Source organism: Squalius cephalus, assembly GCF_949319135.1.
Source record: "Squalius cephalus genome assembly, chromosome: 8".
Lineage (NCBI taxonomy): Eukaryota > Metazoa > Chordata > Actinopteri > Cypriniformes > Leuciscidae > Squalius > Squalius cephalus.
The window spans coordinates 33,413,116-33,440,281 of NC_137129.1; the positions used below are offsets into that span (position 1 = coordinate 33,413,116).

Below are 27,166 nucleotides of genomic sequence, written 5' to 3' on the forward strand. Positions count from 1 at the left end.
AAAGCATAAAACATGAGAATGCTTCAGATATCTGTTGAATTATTAACCTCAAAATCTATTTTTCAACTCTATTATTGATCCTGATAGAATTGACTGAATGTTAAATGTTTTACTGAGACTGAGAAAAAAAAAAACCGAGGAAAAAACGTGGGTGTGTGATTGTTGGTGTATATGCAGTCTGTTTTGGTATAATCTAAATGTTTCCAAAAGACAGGCTTTTGTTTTTCACCTTATGCTTCCTTGTTCAATCACACATGCAGAAATGCACATGCTCCACAAATGCCAGTGCTTCTCTGCTGCATGGAGTTAAAAGCTCAAGGCTGTGCAGTGCTGCACCATGAACCACACACAGTTTTTCTTTATCACATAAAGCATAAAGGTTTATCACATACAGACACACATAGAGGTGTATACAACACACACACACACGGTTTCGCTATCTTTGTTGGGCCTCTTCATGGTCGTAATGATTTTTATACTGTTCAAACTGTATTTTCTATTCCCCTACACTAACCCTTCCCCTAAACCTACCCATCACAGAAAACTTTCTGCATTTTCACAAAAAAAAAAAAAAAAAAAAAAAAAAACCATCATTTAGTATGTTTATTAATCCATTTCCCTCATGGAGAGCTGGCGGGTCCCCACCATGTAGGTGATCTCAGGTTTTACTGTCCTTGTGGGGACATTTAGTCACTGTAACTTAAACCTGTACACACACACACACACATGTACACACACACACACACATGTACACACACTCGCACACACCTCACTGCAGTGTTATAAACATCTGCTCATGTGCTGCAGTGGTATCTCTTAAGTTTCCCACAGCAGAATTAGTTTTCTTTTACTGCAGTATAGTAGACATCTGACAGTGCGTTATGGACCTAAACATCTGTTATTCATCATCCTTTCACATTGCATTTCACACACAAATTTGTAGTTGTCCTCCTTGAGAGTTAAGGTCATATATTGGGCATCTAAATCCTATTTATGTTTCTCATAGCTTTTATTAAAAAAATAAAAAAATAAAAAAATGCATGTGAAAACCATTTAAATGGTAGAAAACGTTAACAGTAAAATGTGAGTAAAAAGGTACCTAACCATACAGTGGAGAATATTACATTTTAAAATGTCAAAGTAGGCCTATTACGGTAATTTAATATATCTTGTACTTCATATATTTTTAAGACTGTATTTTAATGTAAAAGTATATTGTTAAAATTTAAGACTTCGATATTGTTAAAATTATGTTTTAGAAGTACATTTTGGACATTAATTTGAACTTTAAGACATCATTTAGCACTTTTGTGCTGTCTGTGAATATGAATGGCTCTAATTGGTCGTTATATTAACATTACTTTATAGTTTAATGACATGTAGACTCACCCAAATGACATTGTAAATATGTGCTGTATAAAATGTTAGCAAAAATGACCTTAGTTACCTTAAAATATATTTTAAAAGACAATATATTTATTTTGAATTTAATACCATACTAGTAGTAGTAAAAGCATATTGTTAAAATTAAGTTTTTGTAGTACAAAAGTGTGAATCTCTCTCTCTCTCTCTCTCTCTCTCTCTCTCTCTCTCTCTCTCACACACACACACACACACACACACACACACATATATCATATATATACAGTAGGCTATATACAGTATACTATATATAATGTAGGCTACTTACTATATACATTAAAGGACACAATTTTTGTTGTTTAGGGAATCTGCTAATTAAACGTTAACCGTGTACTGTATGACTCACATGCCTTCACCGACATATGCAGACCTAAAACTAACTGTGACCTTATTGAGCCTCATCAACGTCAAACTGAGTGAAAGTCTCTCTTCTGTCATCCCATCCTCATTCAGCCAAATCACCGCAGTGCTGAAAGAGTGAGAGCGAGCGAGCGACGTGAGAGAGCGCGAGAAAGAGAGGGAGAGAACACGCGTGTGTGTGCTGTGTGTGTGTGTGTTTGTGTGTGTGTGTTAGTGTGTGAAAGAGCGAGTGAGGTAGAGAGAGAAGAAAACTGCGAAATCTGTCAAGGTTTTTCAGGCGTTTGGTTATTCCTCTCGACGCCTGTGCAGCGCTGACTCGGGTCGCGTGCTGGAGGGTGAGTGCTCGTGCTCTTCTTTCTTCATGCACATTACAGTCGCTGAATGAGTGGCGCGTGATTAGACAGCATAGTTTGAAGTCGAGAGATCGATTCGTTACGGTGCTTTCGAGCCAAGTATGACAGATCCATTCAATTCATGTCCAATAGTCCTGCGGACCACGTACTACAGTGAAACGCTGATTTTTATTTATTTATTTATTTTTAACATGTATTAAATTAACATTATTTTCTCTATTTTGCGACCAAAGTCGATATTGTAAGATGTGAGTTTTGTATCGTTAATTTTTTTTTTTTTTTTTGTCGCACTTGGCGCGAGACTCGTAGTTAGGTTACACTATGCGCTCGTGTCGTGGACGGACTGGTATGTGTCATGGATGTTGCTCATTTCTCTAGTGCTGACTTTGGGAACGCTACGAGAAAAGAGAGTAGGCTACTGCGGTTGTGAGGATTTGACAAGGAGTAGACACGATGTTTGTGTGTGGGACAGGATCTGCCTTCATTGTAAGGAAGAGATAGTAAAACCTGAAATCAACTACATAGTGGGGACCATCTGACATACTGTAGAAATGCTAAATAATGTCCTAATGATATGTAGCTTAAATATGTAGAAATGTTTCTGTATGGGTTGTGTTTAGAGGCAAGGGATAGAGTATAAAACAGATAAGGAAGTCCCCATGATGATTGAGAAAAGATACAGTATAGGTGTTTGTGAATACGTTTGTCTGTATTCTAGGGACCAAATGATTGCAAAGATAGTAAAATCTGAGATCACTTTGTGAAATGACTTTGTAGGGTCCAACTAACTGTCCCCATGAGGAAAAACGGCTTAAAATGCTAATGCTCTAATGAAAAAAAGGTTTCTGTAAGGTTTAAAGAGGATATGGAATATCATTATCTCAATATAAAAACAATATAACTCTAAGGAAGTCTCCTTTATGATGGTGTGTGAGAGAGAGAGATGAGGACAAAGTGACGTGTAGAATGGCCAAATTATTTATTTATATATTTGATTCTGCCTTGAGTCAGGTATGATTATTTCTGCCTTCTTGTGCCTATGCCGGAATGAAGATCAGTTTGAGCTTTATGAATGGTGCTCTGTATCTAAGTGAGCTGAAATCATGAATGTGCACATGTGAATGCATGTGCGTGTGTTATTGAAAGCTCGCACATGCGTGCAGGCCTGCATTCGTGACTGTCCTCTGAGATATTTTGGGCCAAGGTCTTTCCCCAGACCCCATTCCTTTTTTTCTCTCTCTCATTCCTTTTGCTCTAAATACTTGAATAACATCTTTTCATAAGCACGCATTTCTCTGTTTTCTCTACTCATTTCCTCCCACACTCTTCCCACTTGCCAGTTGGCCTAACCTGCTGACAGGGGAACATATTGCCATCTCTACAGAAAACTACACTCCCCTTGGGCTCTTGCTCCCCAGTCGAGTGGACACACCATCTGTGGAACTCCCAGTACACCACGAGGGGTGTCTTTCTAAATGTGGTCATGTCTGGCATATATTGAACGCCCTCCTGCGTAAGACCTATATTGCCCAAATCCCCTGGAAGAAATAAAGGACGACTGGATATTGTTCTGTTGTGCTGTAAGGCTAATAGGGGCCGATGTTTTAGATTGGTTGAGTTATGTTTTAGTGTTTTTAATGGTCACAGCAGTGAGGGTTTTATTACGTTCTTTACCGGACTGCCAGATTTTCAGCCCAATGTAGATTGCAGCACTGTACAGTTACTTTACGTTCCTGTAGGATGTCCGTCTTTTTAGGTGGGCACAAAAGTTTTAGATTTTTTTCCGGATCCACACATTTTTATTTCAGTTTTTATAGAGTGCATATACATATATGTGTTGTACATAAATATAATACTTTATACTTTGTATTTTCACAAACATGTGACCGAAATCGCTAACCCCCCAGAAACCCTTCTTGGTCAAGATTACAAAGTTTTGGTCTGTGCGTCGCCTGATTTCAGCACCACTTTGATGGACAGCTCCCAATTGTCTGTTTCCTCTCCTACCCTGTATGCCTTGATTTGCTCTCTTTTATCTTTTTCTCTTTCACTGAGTGTCTTTCTACTCGCTTCGCCCCTCATGTCATTAAAATGGGTTACATTGGTACCTGCACATTTACATTTCAATAGCTGTATCACATGACCAGCTGTTTCTGCAGTATGCACATTTTGACCACTATGATTTATTCATGTATTTTTTTTAAATCATCTCTGTGGTATGACCATATGCTACTTGTACACTATTCACACACTCATATTTAAGTAATTTAAATATGTATATCTTTAAATGTTAAATAATTTTAATATTTTTTTATTTTAATAATTAAAAATGTTGGCTTAAATACTATATATATATATATATATATATATATATATATATATATATATATATATATATATATAAAAAATTGTGATTAATCGCATTCAAAATAAATGTTTGTTTACATAATATATGTGTGTGTACTGTGTATATTTATTTTGTATATATAAATACACACATGCATATATATATATTTAAGAAAAAATGTTATTTATATTTAAAATATTTATATTTAAATATAATATAAATTATGTATATATATATATATATATATATATATATATATATATATACAGTATCAGCGATTTATTGCAATTAATTGCATCCAAAAAAAACAAACAAATACAGTATATATATATATATATATATATATATATATATATATATATATGCAATTATCTAATCAACCAATCACATGGCAGTTGCTTCAATGCATTTAGGGGTGTGGTCCTGGTCAAGACAATCTCCTGAACTCCAAACTGAATGTCAGAATGGGAAAGAAAGGTGATTTAAGCAATTTTGAGCGTGGCATGGTTGTTGGTGCCAGACGGGCCGGTCTGAGTATTTCACAATCTGCTCAGTTACTGGGATTTTCACGCACAACCATTTCTAGGGTTTACAAAGAATGGTGTGAAAAGGGAAAAACATCCAGTATGCGGCAGTCCTGTGGGCGAAAATGCCTTGTTGATGCTAGAGGTCAGAGGAGAATGGGCCGACTGATTCAAGCTGATAGAAGAGCAACTTTGACTGAAATAACCACTCGTTACAACCGAGGTATGCAGCAAAGCATTTGTGAAGCCACAACACGCACAACCTTGAGGCGGATGGGCTACAACAGCAGAAGACCCCACCGGGTACCACTCATCTCCACTACAAATAGGAAAAAGAGGCTACAATTTGCACGAGCTCACCAAAATTGGACAGTTGAAGACTGGAAAAATGTTGCCTGGTCTGATGAGTCTTGATTTCTGTTGAGACATTCAGATGGTAGAGTCAGAATTTGGCGTAAACAGAATGAGAACATGGATCCATCATGCCTTGTTACCACTGTGCAGGCTGGTGGTGGTGGTGTAATGGTGTGGGGGATGTTTTCTTGGCACACTTTAGGCCCCTTAGTGCCAATTGGGCATCGTTTAAATGGCACGGCCTACCTGAGCATTGTTTCTGACCATGTCCATCCCTTTATGACCACCATGTACCCATCCTCTGATGGCTACTTCCAGCAGGATAATGCACCATGTCACAAAGCTCGAATCATTTCAAATTGGTTTCTTGAACATGACAATGAGTTCACTGTACTAAAATGGCCCCCACAGTCACCAGATCTCAACCCAATAGAGCATCTTTGGGATGTGGTGGAACGGGAGCTTCGTGCCCTGGATGTGCATCCCACAAATCTCCATCAACTGCAAGATGCTATCCTATTAATATGGGCCAACATTTCTAAAGAATGCTTTCAGCACCTTGTTGAATCAATGCCACGTAGAATTAAGGCAGTTCTGAAGGCGAAAGGGGGTCAAACACAGTATTAGTATGGTGTTCCTAATAATCCTTTAGGTGAGTGTATATATATATATATATATATATATATATATATATATATATATATATATATATTTATTTATTTATTTATTTATTTATTTTTTGACTTGGGCCAGTAACCAACCATCCAGAGTTCCCTAGCTGCTCAGAACACTTTAGACGCTGTGCAGCAATGCCCTGGCAACCACCCACAACATCCTTGAAAGAGATTTTGCATATGCAAACTCTACACCTTCATAAAATGTACTACTATTGCAACGCACGTACACCGAGTGCTAATGCATTCTTCAGAGGAACTTCATTATTCACCATATTATCTTTCCTGCAGCCATTTTTTCTCACCTTTAACTTCTTCAAAGCTCCTCTTTTCTCCTCTGCTCTGTCAATGCTCTATGGATTATCTTAACCCTCACACATAAACCACCATTCACTACGAATCCTTCATTCATATCAAGCACACCCTGGGGCTCCCGACACTAACTGGAGAGGATTTCACCAATAATAACCCATTATTGTGTTTTTCCCCCCCTGCCAAAAACCAAGCCTAAAAAAAAAAAAATGTTTTTTTTTTTCCGGGCTTCTAATCCAGCGGCTATATGGTACCATTCCGTGAATTAAGGGAATTGTGGCTCTTCTGGAGGCATGCCAATCAAATCCTCACTCTTATTCCAGAGCGTGAGTGCAAATCATGTAACAATCCAGGAGGCATTACATTGCAAAATCTTTCCGATACTATTCACGTTCTCTATTTCTTGCTTATTCTTTCTGATTCTCTCTTTCCATGTTTACCTTCAAGCTTTGATGTGTCAATCTATTCATCAGATATAAAGCAGTACACAGCTGTGATGTTTCACTGCTGGGTATTACCACAACCGTCAGTTCTATAACCCCAAACAATGAATGTAGCTAATGATCTGTTTGTGTAATCGCCTATTTGTCAGAATACAGACCTTTTAGAGGCTAGTTGATTAATAGCTAGCATTGCGCCATGGCACAGTGGGTAGTGCACGGGCTCACATGGGGTGCAGAATCCAGTTTGTGTCCGAATCTCATTCTCCCTCTCTCTCTCTCTCCTTTGCACTTTCCTGCTATTCCGTCTTGTTCATTAGAGGCAAAAGCCATAAAAATAAAATAACTAATGATTTATAGTGTCTTTAAGCACTCGTATAATTCTGAAGATATGTCTTAGTGCACGCTTGCCCCTAATCATTTTAGTCATACACTATTTAAAGGACACTGTTTGTCCTTCATCTGTTTGTTCTGTTGATGAGTCACACACTTCAGTAGTCGATGGAGGGGAATTTTTCATCAAGCCCTTCAGGCACAGCTAATATAATGATTCTTGACCTATAGTTATTATAGTGCACTCTATTTGCCTTAATTGGCAAGTGGTTGATATTAAAACAAAACCCGTAAAACAATTCATCAGTTTTTCCACATGATTACCGCTTTTGCACAAATTAAGAAAGAATAATTCATCGGCAAATGGTTGTTTCACCTCTTTGCAGAGATATAAGTTGTTGAACAATTTCTGATTGGTTCAAATTGAGTAGAATTATTTTATTTATATTTAATAATTGTGACTACTCAAGTGACTACCTAAGTTGGTTTGAAAGCAGAAACATTACATACAAATGGCAGTTCATTTTTCTGCTCAATTTCTCATGGGTTCGACTACACACACACACACAGTGACAGGATAGAATTACTTATATATAAGGCTATGTGTTATTTTAAGTTTTTTTATTTATTTGTTTGTTTATTTATGTGATTAGACCGATCGTTTATCGCCCAGAACATAGACTAGTGTTCAAAAGTTCAAGGTCAGTAAGAATATTTTTAATGTTTTTAAAGTCTATTATGCTCACCAATGCTGCATTTATTTGATCAAACATACAGTAATATTTTTACAATTTAAAATAACTATTTTCTACTTTAATATATTTTAAAACGTAATTTATTCCTGTGATGGAAAAGCTGAATTTATATCAGCCATTACTCCAATCTTCAGTGTCACATGATCCTTCAGAAATCATTCCAATATGTTGGTTTGGTGCTCAAGAAACATTTGTTATCATCAATACTGAAACCAGTCATGCTGCTTCGTATTATATAGTTCAAAAGAATAGCATTTATCTGTTGTAACATTATAAATGTTTTCACTTTTGATCAATTTAATGCATCCTTGCTGAGTAAAAGTTTGTTTGTTTTTTTTTATGTTAGTGTATCTAGAGATCACAATATTACTAGGGTGTTCTTGTTTGACTAGGGCCAGTAACCAACAACCCAGAACACCCTTGCAACTACATAGCAAAGCCATTTAATTGCATGTTTGTATGTTTATTTATTTATTCATGTTCTTCTCTCCCATCTTTTTAGATGAGTTCATTTAGCACCAGGGCACTGACGCTCCTGTCGTCGGTGTTTGGGGCGTGCGGGCTGCTCCTGGTTGGTGTGGCTGTGTCGACGGACTACTGGCTGTTAATGGAAGAGGGCATTGTCCTGCAGCAGAACCAGACCAATGAGGTGAAGATGGCTCTCCATTCTGGACTCTGGAGGGTCTGTTTTGTGGCTGGTAGGTACCATTACTGATAGAGCAGCATCCTCTTCTATCACCTGACCAGGGCTGCGTTTCCCCAAAGCATCGTTAACCAACTATGGTTGCATGTTCCCTCATTACCAACTTAGTTCAACGATTTGCCGTTTCCTGAAACCATAGTTTCAATGAACATTCGCATACAGCATCGCAAAAAAGCATATTTTCTTGTTAAATGACACATGGGGCCCTATCTTGCACCCAGCGCAACTGACTTTGTACACCGACGCATGTATCGTTCCTATTTTGCACCCGCGCACAGCGGACTTTTCCCTCCACAGACGCGCGTCGGTAAACTAGGAAATACATTTGCGCTGCCGGGGGTGGTTCAGCGCAAAGAGGAGGCGTGTTCCGGCGCAAACATTCCCTGGTGCTATTTTGCAGGTTTAAAAAACAATTCCGCCACTGACCAGGAAAAACCTAGTCTAAAGTCAGTGGCGCGTTGCGCATGTTATTCAAATGCTATTTTAAGGGCGCATGCTTGGCCATAATCAATGTAGCATGTGCACAACGCGCATACACTTTGATTCTCTCATCTACACAGAAGCAGCAGTTTCCATTTTTGCAAATCATACATTATTACAATAGATAGATAGATAGATAGATAGATCGATCGATAGATAGATAGATAGACAGTTTATTATAAAAGCATAAATCTAGCTTACACATTTACCCAAATTATCATACGCCTGTTTAAATGAAGTTAATTTGGGTGGGTTTCTCCCATCCCCAATGTCACTTCTCTGTGTTTTACGGCCCTGACGAGAACGTCGGTCTCCTCGGCTGTGAACCGCTCCTGGTGCGCGTCTGGCAAATCCGCCGTTATAATAGCAATCCGCTATAGAGCAAGTGCTTGCTCTTAAAGGGAATGTGAGATGTCGCTCTGATTGGTTTATTTCACGTTACGCCCAAACCACACCTATGAATAATGAAGCTACTTCAGACCAACCCATTTTAGATTTGCGTCGGGCGCAAAAGTCATTTATCCCGCCGGTATAATAGCAACAGCGCCCAAGACCCGCCCACAAAGTTACTTGCGTTTCTCGCTTGATACTTGCGTTTCAGACCGTTAAAATAGGGCCCATGGACTTAAATAGATCATGCTATTGAGCAGCCTAACATTCAGTACATTCTTTGGGCCCTAATATACACCCAGCACAATGCGGAGCCAGGTGCGACACAAGTGTTTTTTGCTAGTTTCAGCTTGACGCAGTTATCATTTTCACGTCCTGCGCTTTGTTTAAATAGCAAATGGCATGGGCATGTGTGTTCGCATTGTTGACACGTTGCTATTTTGAGGCAACTGAAATATACTGCGCCATTGACCAAATGAAAACTGGTCTAAAGTCAATGACGCAGTATTTTTTTTAGAGTGTGTTAGTAAAGATTAAAAGAACGTGTTAGTAATGTGCGCCTATAGGCGGGTCCACAACGAGCGTGCACTCTGCTTATTACACACACAGGGACACAAACCAGCCAAATATTAAAAATAAAAGCATCACAATGTAAAAGATTATTATTGTGTACATAAAGATATGGTGGAATCCTGCTTGTCTTGTTGATGATCTGCTTAAGATGAGACTCTGATTAGTTTATTGCACGTTACGTCCAAAACACACCCATTACTCAACAACCCTTTTAGACCATGCACCGGGCGCACCGACCATTTTTCCTGTCGTTAAACTAGCAAAAGTGGATTCAGACACGCCCTAAGTGCACTTGAACTGTGTGCTTTAGACCATGCGCTTAGATTGTTAAAATAGGGCTCTATATATTTCCAGCTGTGACAGTCCTATGTTGTTGAACCAGTGTGGTTCAAACAACAGAGAGGTGCAATCATGTTACCACGGTTTTGGGAAAGAGTTGTGACTAGTTGGTTATTTCTCCAGTGATGCATCAAACTAGATAATCAATGAGTTACATAGTTGTATGGGAAACGCACCCCAGTTTGTTGCTGAGACAGATGCCTGATTAAAAGCCAAATGGCAAATGATTGTGGTGTCATGTTGTGTCAAGCATCACTTGACGTTGACTCTTGCATCAGGTGTTGCTTACAGATTCAAAGGTGAATCCCTTTGCATCTGTGTATCATCAAATGGCAGTGTCATCTAAATGGGTAAGATGCCGTTTATTTGTGGGGCGTCCTGCTGTGTTATGCAGCTGGTCTTCAGTGTCCCTGCACTGCACTGGTGTGGCATCCTATTGCATCACCCTCCCAAATCGTGCCACACATTGAAACAGGAACTAGTGAGGCTGTGTGGGCAAACCACTGCAAGATGCCAAATCAGTAACCACATAAAATTCCTAGGCTAATAAAAGATGCAATGAAACACACCTTTTTTTAGTTTTGCTGAAAGTGCACCTATTATGCTATTTTAAAGGTTCCTCTTTTTTTTTTTTGAGGTCTCCTACAATAGGTTTACATGCATTTAAGGTAAAAAAACACTCACAGTGTCTGAAACGGTTCGATCAAGGATCCGGTCTCTCTAAACCCCTCCTTTCCGAGAGCTACTCTGCTCTGATTGGTCAGATGACCCAGTCTGTTGTGATTGGTCTACCGCTTACAGCACGTATCAGAAACGAAACTCCCATTACCATCTGAATTTCAGCTCCGGAGGCTTCCTCAGCACTTTTATACACAGTTATATGTACAGTAGCGATGGCGTCAGTTTTACCGTATCAAACCAAATTCCTCCAGGCCTCAGCTACAACTACAGTTAAGGGTCAAAGCAGATGTTGTTCATGGGCAGCCAATGAAGACCTGGCATTATGCAAATTTGTTGCAAACCTACTTAGGTTCATACAGGAAGTAAGACTGGAATTACTGACGACTCGTTTCAGACAGTTCAGAATCAGTTCTTTCTTTTGGGAGACAATGACTTTATTTATCATGCACTTTGATCTTTGTAGATCTTTAACCTTCAAAAAACAGCTATATTACACACTACATGAAAGGTAATACCCGAATAAGCATAATAGGGGCACTTTAAAGGGATACTCCACTTTATGAAAATTCTGTCATCATATACTCACCCTCATGTTGATCAAACCTGTATGAATTTCTTTCTTCTGCTGAACAGAAAGGAAGATATTTAGAAGAATGTCAGTTACCAGACAGTTTTTGGTACCATTGACTTCCATAGTATATTTTTTTCCTACTATGGAAGTCAATGGTACCAAAAACTGTCTGGTAACTGACATTCTTCTAAATATCTTCCTTTCTGTTCAGCAGAAGAAAGAAATTCATACAGGTTTGAAACAACATGAGGGTGAGTATATGATGACAGAATTTTCATTTTAAAGTGGAGTATCCCTTTAAGGAAAAGACTATATTTATTTGTGTTGCAATTGTATATGTTGCTTTGCATCGCATGCTGGTTTGTGTTCATGGCACTGACAGGAAGTGCTGAGGTGGACTGAAAGGATGCCACACCAGCTGGTGGCAAATGGCTGACTGAGAGAAGTGTGAGGATGATGTCACCTTGTTTCTAGCTTAACCAGTTCTGGTATTTAGTTTGCCTCTATGGGGGTGTTTGACAAATCACTTCAGGAAGACTTTTTGCCCATTAGGTGTGTTGTGTGAATAATTTGCACTCTTTTCATGCGCTCTAGAGAGAGCATAATGATTTATATGTTTAAAAATGATGTTTTATATGTGTGTGTGCCGAGAGGGAGGTCTATTGTGCCCTTCTTTCATGTACATTATGCAGAAGCGTCATGCTCATTTAGTGCCTCTTCAGATTTTTGTGTTAAGTTGATTTAAAATAATAAAATGATTTAAAATAATTAAAATGATTGTAGGTTAAAATAGTTTGCTAAAACATGTTTTCAAACTTGGGGCCACAAAAATTTGAGAGAAAAAGACATTTTAGCAATGTCAATGTTAATGTGTGCTTTTAAGATTTTTTAATGAAATTTGTTTAATGTAACTATTAATTTATATTTACTTTTACTATATTTTATTATATTATATTCTGCTTACCAAAGACTGGCCAAAAATCATAAAATAAATCGTGCTGATTTTAACATTTTGACCTTTTTCAACAGAAAAAAGAAAAAAGTAATTGCATATAAAGATAAATTATTATTTCAATACTGTAGCTGCTGGCAAAATATTTGCCTTCTCTCACAAAAACATTGCGTTTCCCCCAAAATGTGCGCATTCGCTCGCAAAAGTACAGATATAGTTTCCCCTCCCTCCTCATATTATTTCCTCATAGTGTTTTGCGAGCAAATGCAAAGTTATAAATATAATTTTTGCCCCATCTAATTTTTTTTTAAACTATCACAATGTCCATTTAAGGGCTCTGTAAAGATATGCTGTAAACCTATTTTCCAGGTAATATTTAACAAATAATTTTTGCCAGTTATTTAAATTAGTTGTCTTCATATCAACATTTTTCTTACAAAATGCATACATGAAATTATTTAGCAGCCTTTAAAAAACTGCATGATGCTTCTGACTATAAGTGCAGTGTATACGTGTAATGCATGTCAGTTCTTTCGCTTCTCTTCTTAGTGTTTGAACCAAAATCATTGCTGTGTTTCTTTCTGTTTGTCCCTGTCTCCCCTACTGTCATTGTCAATCTCTGTCCCGCTCTGCCTGTACACCCTCTCTCTGTCTCTCTTTGTGTCCCTGTCTCTCTTTGTTCCTCTGTCTCTCTCTCTCTTTCTCTCTGTCTCTCTTTCTATCTCAGGGCCAGAGAAGGGGAGATGTGTGGCATCTGAATACTTCACCGAGCCAGAAATAGAGATCACTACTGAGAACACAGCCAATATACTGAGTAAGAAAAATGAATGCACTTATTGTGTATAAATACACTTGGAAAAACAACGGTTTGAGTGCAAGATGTTAAATTCAATATAGTTCCTCTAAAGTGCTGTAAAAGAGAATATTCATTCAATGAATTGTAGTCTGTAATTGGATATATACAAAAAATAATGGGCATGACATTTTTGTTTTGCAAAATCTAGATTTTAGGTTAAAATGTATAGAGAGCATACAGTATATAATATAATATAATATAATATAATATAATATAATATAATATAATATAATATAATATAATATAATATAATATAATATGTAAGGGATAATGAATAGAGAGGCGGTCGTTATAGCGCATTCTACATTGGAATTCAGCCAAGCCATGTAATAAAATATAATATAATATAATGTCACATTATTTTATATTATATTATATTATATTATATTATATTATATTATATTATATTATATTATATTATATTATATTATATTATATTATATTATATTATATTATTGTCATGTTACAACGGTCAAATAGCACAACGAAGGAGATATACTTAAATAGGTTTTCTTCAAAATACTCAGGACACAGGAATACGCAGGAGAAAACACAAACTAGACTTCCACATACACGTTAATGAGAGCCGACAACTATGAACTGAAACAGAGGGATATAAAAACAAAGGAAACAAAACAAACGAAGAAATAAACAAAGGGAACTAGATGAACAGAATCTAATCAATGATTAACGACCAACAATCTAGAGAGTGTTTTGAACACAGGCAAACGAGAACAGAGCAGACAGAGTGAAAACTAAACTAAAACAGAACAAAGGATATACACGTTACAATTATTATATTATATTATATTATATTATATTATATTATATTATATTATATTATATTATATTACATTACATTATTTTATATTATGTATTTACAGTAAGTGCTATAACTAGTGATTTTCTTTAATTGTTTTAAGCAGTTTAACCATCTATTAGTCAATTTAAATAGTCTTTCAGTGTGACTGATTTTTAACAGTATAATATGAGGCCATCACAACTGCATGTATAATAATTATACAAAAATATTATAAGTCAAATACTATTATATTATATTATATTATATTATATTATATTATATTATATTATATTATATTATATTATATTATACTCACATTTTAGTTTAGTTTATTAGTTATTTAGTTTATTTTTTTCAGTCTGTGGAAATAATTTTTTTTAATGCTAAATGCTTTTTAAATGTACAATTTAAAGTTTTTCTATATAATATGAGGCCATAAAATGCACACACATCATCACATAGCCTTCACCATACCTAGAGATTGGCATGGAGTACTTTCCATAAGATCATCTCTCAATGCAAATCAAACCAGCTATTAGGCTAACTGAAATAAAACCATACCAATCTCTAGGTATGGTGAAGGCTATGTGATGATGTGGGGCTATTTTAATTCCAAAGGCCAAGGGAACTTTATCAGGATGCATAGTATCCTGGATCCATGAAGTAACTGGCCTTTAAAAATAAAAATCTGCCTGCCTCTATGGGAATTTAACATAGGGGTGTCCAGACTTATGCACCCTGTATTTTAAGGAAGAACATTTATTTATTTACGATACATTATTCATTCACAAAGAAAATTGGTGTCCTTAAAGGTTGGATTTTTCCTAATTTTTTTAATTAAGGCATTAAGTTCAATTTCCAAAAGATGATTTTTTATTCCTCTTTTTAGTCAACTTTAGCATGGGTGTCTAAACTTATGCACTGTATATATACATACTGTATATACTTTGAGGGACTAACATTTCATAATTTTAATAATTTGCTCTTTGCTCTGTTAGAAATGGTGAGGACGGCCACCCCCTTCCCGATGGTCTCACTCCTCTTTGTCTTCACGGCCTTTGTCATAAGCAACATCGGCCACATCCGTCCTCAGCGCACCATCCTGGCCTTCGTCTCTGGAATCTTCTTCATCTTATCAGGTAAGTTGTATGTACTTTATTATATGAAAATACAATGTATGAAAATCTGCTCAAAACCCTTCTAGATTCTCATCATGTTTCCCATGATGTTCACACTTTTGCAGCCTATAGTTGTGCAATCCTCTTACATATCAGATTCTGTTTATTGATTTTCAGTTTCAGTGGTGAGCCTGGTAATTCTCCACAACTCTGTCCGAAATCAGGCTGAGAATCCCACTGAGAGCTTTGCATATTTAATAAATGGTGTTCCCAATATCCATCTATGGTAATGTGCGATACACAATATCCATTAAATGGCCCTTTTTCTCACAAACAGTAATTAATAAGAGAGGTCTCTCTGATCCAGTCGACAGAGCTCTGCCTAACAGCTGTCATTTGCACTCGGCTAATAGAAACAGATTATCAAGAAAGTCAAAGTGTGTTTAGATTTGTCTAATTTGCATGCAAAGTATGTCCTAAAACACATCTGGTGTGCATTAATGTTCTGAAAGAAATATTTATTGAAGCATTACTCTAAATACAACATCAACAATATATAAAGAATGATACCGCAGGGCTGTATTGATACCAGAAGAATAATTCAGTGTAATTGCCAATTTTTTCAAGTTGTGCCAGGACATTCAGACTGTAGTGAGGAATTGTGACTTTCACAATGCTCCGTGTGGCTTGAAGACAGCTATATGGCAGAACTATATCAGTTGATTGTATCAGTTGCCTGCTGACAGCTGTACAAATCAGCCTGCAGGAACAGATTTCCCATAATGGTTTAGAAAGCTTGTGTTTGAACAGTGCTAGAACACTGGAACAGGACAGGTTTTTGAATAGCTCTCTGGAATACTTGATTCTGATTGTGGAATACTGCATGTAGTCATATATTTTTGGATAATTATCTGTGTAATAGTGTAATATCTGTATAATGACGATAAATGTTCATCGACAAGCTTTTTTTTTCCCAATAAGACGAGACGATGACGAGGCAACAATAAGGTCATTAAATAACAACTGTGATTATATCAACATGCAATATCGTTGACGGAAAAAAAAAAACAAGACTAAAATAGTAAAAAATTTAAAACTTTACCAAAATCTCTTTATTTTGGTTGAAAAGAACCCTAAATATTACTGATGCTGTACAAGCTTCTACTACAAGCTTTCATGTTTGCGGTTGCCAGATGTCAAGAGTGTAAATCCACCAATCAGAGCTTTTCTTTTAAAAGGATACGTTTTCTGCCCATTTTTTTACTTAAAGGGATAGTTCACCTAAAAGTTCTGTCATTAATCACTCACCCTCATGTCGTTCCAAACCCATAAGACTTTCATTCATCTTCGGAACACAAATGAAGATCTTTTTGATGAAATCTGAGAGCTTTCTGTCCCTCCGTTGACATACGCAACTACCACTTTGACGCTTCAAAAATTTCATAAAGAGATCAAAAAACTAATCCATATGAACTGAAAATTGTTTATTTAAAATTTTTTTTTGAAGAGACCCGATCACTTTATATGATGAACAGATTTTTTTTTATTAAAAATTCCCATTTAAACATTGATCAGCAAACATATAAAAGAATCTCAACCGAACCTGCTTGACGCACAAGAACAAACCTCATTGGTTCTTGAGGAAGCTCAAACGTGCTGCGTAACACACAAGAATGAACCTCATTTGTTCTCGCACGTTCATTTCATTGACTAAAACTAGACAAAAATGCCCAGGCATTTACAGTAGGCCTTGTTTCACAGACAAAGCTTAGATTAAGCCAGGATTAGACCTTAGTTTAATTAGAGGATTTAAGTAGCTTTTATAAACGTTCCTTAGAAAAAAAACATTACCGGTGTGCATCTTGAGACAAAACTATGGCAATGACGTATTTTAAGATATGCCAGAGCAAGTTGCTTTCAGCTCACACATTCATTTTAGTCTGGGACTACACTGTAGGCTTTAACCTTGTCTGTAAAACTGGGTATTAGTCGACTAAAACTTGACCTAAAAACAGGACAAGGATGAATAAATATGATAGAAACTAAGAAGTATATTTGACACAGGACATTAAAAAATAGCAGACAAAATTAACACTACTGTGGAATTGATCGTTGTACCAGGCTATCGATTTTCCTCTTAGCTTTACTTGTTTCATGTCCCTCATATCACTCCGTGGTCTCTTCTCAAATAATAAAATCAAATAACTTAAATTAACTTCATACAGAATGCAGCAGTGGTTCTCAACTTTTTTTTTTTTTGACTCTACGATTTTAAAGTTTCCAAACTTTTTTTTTTTTTATTAAACTATATAATTCAGTGTGAATCCCAAACCAAACTAAGACATTTGATGTCAGTTTTTTTTTTTTTTCTAAATAAGTTATTTAAATTATTAGAATATTAAATTTGTGTATTGATTTAATTTATTTTCAATAATTGTTAGTAATAATCAGGCATGCCCCTTGGAAGTATGCTAAGGCTGGACCACTGGTTGAGAACCACTAGGACACAAAAACATCCTGATCACAATGTCAAGGGTCATTTTGTGATAAAGAACGACTGACTCTATTATCTTATTACACAACTTGATTCTGATTGGTTAGTCACTGCATTCTGCATTCATATATTGTATAACAACAGTTACATTACTGTTCAAAAGTTTTGGGGTGAGTATTCTTTTTCTTTTCTTTTTTTTTTTTTTTTTGCTGTTCTTTTGAATTTTCTATTTTACAAAGAGTCCTCAAAAAATGTATCACAGTTTCCACAAAAATATTAAGCAGCACAGCTGTTTGTATCTGTTTTTACTGTATTTTTGTTTAAATAAATGAAACCTTGGTAAGCAAAAGATACTTTTTTTTTTTTTTTTCAAAAACAGTTTAAAATCTTGCCAGCCCCACATTTTGGATGATAGTGTGCATTGTTTAATTGATCATTGACCCAGGTAACAGATTTCCTACATACTGTAGCTTTGCTAATTGAATTTTTTTTCCATCACTCCATCGTCTCTTTCTTTTCACATAATACAGTAATTTCAGCTCAATAACCTTGAGCTGAAATTTCTGTATTCACAATACAGATCAGTCTATCACTTATTGCTTAATTGCAGCACTCGATTTGCACATCTACGCAATACCATTTACACTCCAATCAAAACAATCAACATTTGCTAATGAGAATACAGTAAATCATTGAGTGGCTGTTAAAATCTAATTTGCCTCACCGTCTTCATTAGATGTCAGGAAATGAACAAAGAGGCAAAAGCAAGGAGTCAGCAGCAGTGGGAGAATCAGCTCGCCCCCCAATCATTTGCATGGGGGGGGTGGGGCAGAGCCCGGTCAACATGTCCCATGTGTTGCAGCCGATGCGGCTCTAATGCATGCACTACTGCGATTTAGATTTTGTAATGCAGGAGAAAGTACGACTGCAGATTCCTGTGGCTCCTCCCAGCTCTGTGCCGTGTAGCACTGCATCAGGTGGTAATGTTACATTTAGCTCAGCATTTTGTACTACAGAATTATTAATAAAGCACAAGACACCACAACAGCGCTGTTGCAAAGTGCTGAACACAGATATGCACAACGCTGCAAAAAACAAAACACAGACTGTGATGTTCCAGACTGTAGTATAGAGTAGTTTACCATTGTATAGAAGCAGGTACTATATCCAATATGAATAGTCTTTACTCATCTTGCTTTTTTTGTCCTGAAATATATGCCCTGATGTGACATAGCAGTTTAACTTCTAATCTATTGCGTTTCTAATGTGAAAAGGAAATATGTATGCACATTCCTTGTCGATATTAGCAGCATAGACAGCTGGCAGTGACAGACTGCGATAATCTGTTTGATTATGCCAAAGGCTTTTCCTTACCGCTGTCTCTCACTCTCTCTCTTTTTCTCCTGCACTCCACAATTACCGCAGCAGAGCTTTCTCCATCATAACACAGCAAAATTTGAGCATACTATAAATGTTAATGTCTCCTGTTATGACAGGTTGCGTGTCGGTGGGCTGCTTTATCGTTCTCTCTCCACATATAGCTTACGGGAAGAAAACAGTGTTGACTGTATAGTACCGTAATAGGAAAACACTGCAGTAATAACAACACTTTTACTTGAGTGTTTACAAGGCATATTTGCTTCTTTCATTTGCCATTAAAAGCTTTTAGTCTCCTTTTTGTGTATAAAATAGTTTCTCCCTTTACTAATGTGAAGGTGTGGCATACTTATTTTCCAAAACCCTTTCACACATACACGCGTACAAAAAACGCTTCCCACCCTATACACAACACCTTATCATGGCAACAACATTATTGCATTGCTAATTAACAACGTATGAATTGCTAGTACCCCAATTCTTTCCCAGAGACTTTAGTCCCAGTAAGTAACCACCTTGCAACCACATAGTTATCACCCATAACACCCTATTGACCACATAGCAGTACACAAAAAAACATTTAAAACACAGCAGTCGCAAATATTGCATCTGCAAGCACCACTGACAGTTTCCTGCAAAAAAAAGAAAAGAAAAAAAGGTGGTTTGCTGGTCTTAGATGGCTTGGCGAGGCTCAGAGGCCAACATAAACTAGCTAAGACCCGGTTAAACCATATAAGACCAGTAAACCATAGACTGGTCAAGCTGGTCTATTGGCTGGTCTTAGAGGGGTTTTGGACACTTTTCATCTGGTCAGGCTAGGAGTCCAGCTAAACACAAGCTTTTCCAGGTTAGCAGACCATCTTAAACCAGCTTAAACCATCTAACACCAGCATACCAAAGCCTGGTTATTCTTGGCTTTTGACTGCAGTCCAGCTAAACACAAGCTTGGCCAGGCTGGGAAACCATCTTAAACAAGTTTTTTTCAGAAGGGTTGTTTTCCAATCTTTCTACTTTACTGTTTTTTTTTTATGCACGATTTACCCTTTTTTTCAGCCATGATTTACTGCCTTTATCCTCTTTCACTCTCTTTCTCAGGTTTGAGCTTAGTGGTCGGTTTGGTGCTGTATATCTCCAGTATCAACGATGAAGTGATGAACAGGCCTCGAGAGCCAGAGCAGTTCTTTCACTACCACTACGGCTGGTCGTTTGCCTTTGCTGCCAGCTCCTTCCTGCTCAAAGAGGTCAGTCACAGAGACCAGCTACTGTTAACACTTGAGCTGACTGCGTGTGTACTCTTATCACAGAGCTCAGTTCATTAATATGCAGCTGTGTTAACAGCTTTCTCTGCTAAACCAACAGCACTGCCCTCATCAGTATGCATTAATTTTAGCCTAGCTTTTGCAGGGGTGAAGGCTACACATTTCCGTTATGCTGCATAAATGCTAATTCAGTAAGTTCAGTGCAGCAATTTGTAAATGTCAGCATCTAGTGTCTGCAGTAACCTCAACTTATATTCATATGATGAATATGCATAGACAGTGGGGTCCAAAAGTATGAGAAAAAACACCAATTCAAATTTAAACATGGTAATAAAGTTTTAGGATTAAACCATCACAAACTATAGTACAGCCTACTATCATACTGATAGCTATACTTCTATAGCTCAAACTCTAATACTGTTAAAAAGTTTTGGTTCAGTAAGGTTTTTTTTACCCATAACTTCGGCCGAGGTGAAGCCAGGGTGCCGGAAGACTGAGGTCGAGCCGGAGGGAAGGCGAAGCCAAAGGGGTGGAAGTGAGTCACAGACGAAGGCCCAGAAGTCCATGGAGAAAGGCAGAGTGACGAATGACGGAGGCGAAGCAGGAGGGACGGGGAAGCCTGGTGGAGCCGTAGGGATGACGGTCCTAGTTGGAGCTGATGGGACGAGGAGCCACAGGTTGATGGGCAGAGGTGGAGTTGCGGGCTCTGAGGTTCTAAGTAGAGAAATAGGTCATCAGTCAAGAGTCGAGGTGACAAACAATCAGCCCGAGGCGGATACACAATGCACCAAGCGGACAACATAGGAGGAGATGAAGGGCTGATGAGAGGCAGTGAGGAAAGGGCTGAAGGGCTGGGCAGTGCAGACAGAGGGTTAATAAACGGCTGACATGGAACAGGCAGACATCTCAGGAACGGCCTCCTTGGCCGACACGGAACAGACAGAATTTTTTAGGAACGACTCTCTAGGCCGACTCGGAAAAGGCAGAGGAGGAGGGAGTAGAAGGCAGGGCGGGAACATCAAACAGGCTTGGTGCTCTTTTCTCCTCCGTGGAGATATAAGGCTCAGGTGTCGGCTCCGTCTCTGACATCGTAGCAGGCTCAGGCTCTTTGTTTGCGGTGGGCTCTGCCTTTCTGTCTGCTGGGTTGGTCGCGGCGGGTGACACAAAGTGCACAGAATGGACTGTTGTGTTTTGATCCTAAATCTTGCCGACGGTAAAGGGGGACCCACAGTGAAACAGGACCCAGTCCACAAACGCCTGAAATCTCCCTCGAGGTCCGTCGCTCATCATCATCGTAGTGTACTAGATGGACAAAGTCTAAAAATTCCTCTGTGTGTCTCTTGAGGGAGCAGAGGAGGATACGAACTGCCGCTAGATCCATGTGTTGGTCTGTCCTTCTTTCACACACGGTTGCAGCAATGAATGAAAAAGAGCTGGATCTAAATGCAGCAGTTAGTGTTTAATAAAAAAAAAAATCAAAGATAATAAAAGTACTCCGGGTATATACCTCAGAAATCACAGGTAACAAACGGAACAACCGGTAACACATGCCAGATCTGACAATGAACAGAACAAACGTAGAGTTTAAATACACAGAAACTAATTAACGAAATTACATTAGGTGTAAATCAATGAACAACCGTGGAAACATAAAAAAGCAAAGCAATGAAACTGAACTAACACCCACCCAAAACAGAAACAAACACAGATACATGATTTTTTCAGGATTATTTGATGAATAGAAAGTTCAAAAGAACAGTATGTATGTGAAATAGAAATATCTTGTAACATTAGAAACGTCTTTACTGTCATTATGCATCCTTGCTGAATAAAAAGTATTATTTTGTTTTAAAAAATCATACTTACCCCAAGCTTTTGAATGGCAGTGTACGAAAGTAAAATGTTTACTTCATGCCATCATATGTTATATGGAATTAGCATTGGCATTCAGCTTAATGGCAGTTGATATGCTTTGCCATCTGGAGCACTGGTAAAACAACTATTTGTGATTGATATTTGTTCTTGCAAAATACAAAAAATGTTTATTGCATAAAACTACATGAATACGTTAGTTTTAAATGGCTTTTAATGCAAAAAGATGATTTTGCCCCCAGATGGTGTAGTCACGGCTAACTGGGTCATGTCAAGCAGCCAAACCTTGACCCCTTGGGTGGAGAGCACTTTTAATTGGCAAGTTTTCTGATTTAAAAGACAAGAAAAGAAAAGCACAAGCTCAATCCCTTACACTTTGTAGAATTTGTTTTGTTTTGCACAGGATTTTCACAGAGAAAGGTGCCATATCTCAGAATATCTATTTACAGCGATAGCTGTTAGGTTGTAGGAACATTTTATCCCTGATAATCCGTGAATTTAAAAAGAACTGAATAACATGTGATTTTGTCTTTCTAGGGTGCTGGGGTTATGTCTGTATATCTCTTCATGAAACGTTACGCCGAGGAGGAGATGTACCGGCCCCACCCTGCGCTGTATCGCCCCCGTCTGTCTGAATGCAGTGACTACAGCGGCCAGTACCTGCACCCCGACTCGTGGCCCCCTCCTCAGCGCGGACGCAGCGGCTCCGAGGTGTCCAGCGACATCTCCATTCAGCTCAACCAGGCCCCACTGCCTCCGCCCAAAAACAGCGGGCCCTCCAATCCGCCCTCTTCCTCGGGCCCATCCTCCGGGGCCAGCTATCACCTCCCACCTGCTTCTTCCTCCTCTTCCTCTTCCTATCCTCACACCATCCACTCCTCCCATTCTGGTGGCCACGCCCCTCAGTCCCTCCCAATGGCCACACCCCCATCCGCAGTCCCGCCCCCTCGCTACCACGCACATATGCGTATGAGCGCCTCTCCGTGTTAGAGATTCCTCCGTATGCGATACCTAACCAGAAATATGTGCATAACATTAGGTAAGAGGATCACCGGGGCTTTTAGTTCTCCAGAGACTACGGGAGAAAAATGGAGAAAAGGGTGCTAAGTTGAAAAGAGGTAGACGAGGAAGCACTTCACTTACAATTCTGTGCCTGAATGATGTTTTAACAGATTTTTAGAGCGAGAATAATAAGTGAGGGAATAGCATTTATACATATAGAAATAATGTATGGAGGAGGAAGAAAATAGGGAAAAAGTACAAAATACTGACTTGCTGAAAATAGTTGAGAACAGTTGTATTTAAATTTGTATGTAAAATGTTTAAATCTTATTGCACATCATAAAAGCATTTTTCATCCCCTCATTCCTCATATCATCAGGCTATCATGAGGCTATTTCTCCATTTCATGTTTATACAAAAGCAAAAAGACACGAATGTGCCCCAAAGGTGGCGGATTTCTTTAAATGGTGTGGCGGATTTAGTTCAGCGCACAAGATGCATCATTTCTGTACATAATGTATCAAGAGCAGTAGTCATCTAGTGTAGTCCAACATATTTACCTGTGTTTTATCACGTGGGCAAAGGTGCAGGGGGCCCGATTGGTCCTTTACTATCAATTTGTAATGTTTTTAGATTTGTACATCAGGGTAGATGTTCTACAAAGCTGGCTGATGTTTCCTTACTGGGATGTTGTACGCTTGGCCCCTCGGCCCTCAATATGCCTTGTTTTCTTGTGCTCTCATGTTCAAAAAAAAAAAAAAAAAAAAAAAAAAGTTTAGCAGTGATATAGCACGATACAAAAAGGAAATGTTTGAACATATTAAACATATTTACCTTCACCTAGAATGGAGGCTGACTCCTATATGAATGCCAGAGATTTACTCTCCATCACTGTTCAGTCATCATCTTAAAAATGCAGCCGTTACTTCTCTTTTATTATTAATATTATCACTACAACTATTAATTGAAATGTTTATTATACAAAATGAATTGTAAACGTGTTATATTACAACAGAAGCTATTGTAAATCAGTCCTGTGCGTGTCGCATCAGTGTTTCAGAGATCATGTTTTAGAGTAATATGGGTTAATGAAAAATAAGAACAGAAATCATCATGAGGAAGCCACCTTGAGTGAATGGTTGTTCTGCCGCTGGTATCTTGCGCCATCTTCTGGTCAAGAATTAATAGTGCATCAAAACAAGCACTGAAGTATTAGCTCTACAGTATATGAAATCTGTATTCGATTCATTGACTAAAATGAGGCAGATGAGTCAGCGTTTCCATACCTGGTGCCTGCGGATGCTGCATCGACTGAGCAATGCAGTAAAGACAATTTGTACAGTATGATTATTATATCACCATTTCCCTAATCCATAAACATTGACCTTTGTAGAAAATTATCCCTAAATAACTAAGAAATATTATCATAATGATCTGTTATGCCCTATTTTCATGCACAAAAGCTTGAAATATTTTCCAGAGAGTTATATCTGATAGAGTTCATTATTGTGTGTAAATATTATAAACACAAATATAAATAGTTATAAAGAACAGGACTGGCTCCTGCTGGATAGTAAAGAAATACATAGAATAGCCATTTATATTATAGCCATATTACAAGTGAAAGGATGATATATGGAAAATTAAAAGAGCGAGAGGAATGATTTTTGATCCTAATATATATTCAAGCAATGCTGATGGTACAACTTTAGTCTGCTTTTAAGTCTCAAGCGTGTAAATATCTGTTTTTGTTTCTCGTCTTTTGCTAATAATTGCGTTATAATGATCTTTCTGTTCTCACTGTTTCAGTTGACATTTTGACATTTGTTGTCGTTGCGGTCTACGCTGAGGGTCTGGCTTATAAATATGTATGTACCATTTTGCATGACATTTTTTTCATCTTCACACTCTTTTCCTCATTTATTTTTCATTCCTGTGAGCTGTCCTTTTTCTTGATTTGTCTCTCTCAAAGTCCCATTAAGCTAAAGCTGCCTCTCTCATTTGACATGTCTTTCCCTCTTTTACCCCTCATTTCTCTCTTCTCTCTCTCAACCTTCCAGGCTTTAGTTTTCTGTTTTTCAGTTATCAGTTTTGCATGCCTTTCATTCCATAATGCCAAAGCAATTGTGCCTGATACTTAAGATGATGATGATGACAGTTATTATTATTACTATTATTATTATTAAAACTGTGGCATTTCTTCTTTGTAATCTGGAATTTGCTAAATAAAACTTAAGAAACTGAAAAAATGTACACATTAAATGACAATGCATTTTACTGTACATACTGTATGCGTGTACTTTAATTTGTTGTTTAAAAATGCAGGGCAAAATTGGACATGATTACTGTTGTGACCCCCTTAAATTACTGTTTCCGTTATAATTACAATTTCATTATGTTCTTGTAAAACAAGTATTTTGTGTATTAAAAAAAAAAAACAGAAGAAGTAAATATGTAAAACATGTCCAGTTACATTTCTCCCCAAAATAAATACATTTATAAACAAAGTGAAAAAAGACTAGATTTTGCCTAAAGGCATTGAAGCTAAAAAAAAATGGATAATTACATTATAAGAATTTTGAATGAGCGGCTGCTTAATTAGGGGAGAGCGGGGCACAAAGTAACGCTTTTTGTCTTTCTCAGTTTGTGTAAATCTACTTATGGTTCAGAGTATTTTTTTTTTTCCCACATTCATTTCCCACATGTCTAGTACAATTATGTGTTTTTGTTTTATCAATACAGTATATACTTTTTTCTTGATATACCCCGAAAGAATGGAAGTGAAATGTAACAACATGCCCCATAGGTGGGGTACATTGTAACATGTGCAGGGGCACATTGTAACATGACCATATGACAGCTTAAAATATTATCTGATCTAATAAAAAAAATATACAAAACAAACTAAAATATTTTCTAAATAAAATACAATTAAAAAACTTTTTCATATAAAATAATGGCAATTTTTAATAATTAAATATAAACTCATTTTTGAGTTTTGACTATACGAACACATGAAAACACATACAACATAGTTCAAAACAAATAAATAATTAGTAATTTCTGAACATTGACTCTCAGTCTTTATTCACTTTTTTCTCACGTTTTCTCAATAAAATTAATAAAAGTATAGAATATAATAGCATATTTCTAATAGGGGCACATTGTAACGCAGTGTTACAACATGCCCCCGCCTGCACAACTGGGATTTAAACCCTGCTAGTGTCTTCTGCTAGTTAGCGAAGCATTAAATAACTATCTCAACTGTTAAATAACATCTTGGAGATTAAAATAATATCAGATTTGTCTTATTTTAAATAAACACAAAAAATAGAGATGAAAAATTAACTTAAGTAAGAAATGTACTTTTGCTATGGTTTAATAAATGTCTATGGATATCTTCCAAAAAATAAGTAATTTTAGCGGATTTTTTTTTTTCTATATAGTGTTGATATGGCAACTGGTAAATACACAAAGTTTCGTCATCCAAGCATGTGCGGAAGTATTTAAAACAAGCGTGTTACAACTAACCCCGCGTTAGGTTGTGCCCCGCGCTCCCCTATATGAAATTATTACATGGCTTGGCTGAATTCCAATGTAGAATGCGGTCTGTTATTTCTTGATAACAGACGCTGCGAACTATAACAGACCGTTGCCATGCAAAATAGCGCGTTGCTATGGACGCGGAACGGACTATTTTCTTTGGCGGAAGCAATACAATCGTTTTTAAAACAATAAACTCCTTTTTAAATCAATAATTCGTGGCAAATTATTTATTTATTTTGTAGGTAGCCATGTAATAAGCGGGATAATGTATAGAGAG

The 27,166-nt window shown here is 37.3% G+C and overlaps 1 protein-coding gene across 1 annotated transcript; it reads left to right on the top strand.

The window, feature by feature from the left end:
- The first annotated feature begins 1,897 nt into the window (after positions 1–1,897).
- On the top strand, positions 1,898–25,624 carry cacng7a (calcium channel, voltage-dependent, gamma subunit 7a). Its single transcript, XM_079878066.1, has 6 exons — positions 1,898–2,117; positions 8,377–8,572; positions 13,291–13,377; positions 15,220–15,360; positions 20,306–20,451; positions 22,879–25,624. The coding sequence occupies exons 2-6, from the start codon at positions 8,377–8,379 to the stop codon at positions 23,329–23,331; spliced, it is 1,023 nt and encodes a 340-aa protein (XP_079734192.1). The 5' UTR covers positions 1,898–2,117; the 3' UTR covers positions 23,332–25,624.
- The last annotated feature ends 1,542 nt before the right edge of the window (positions 25,625–27,166 follow it).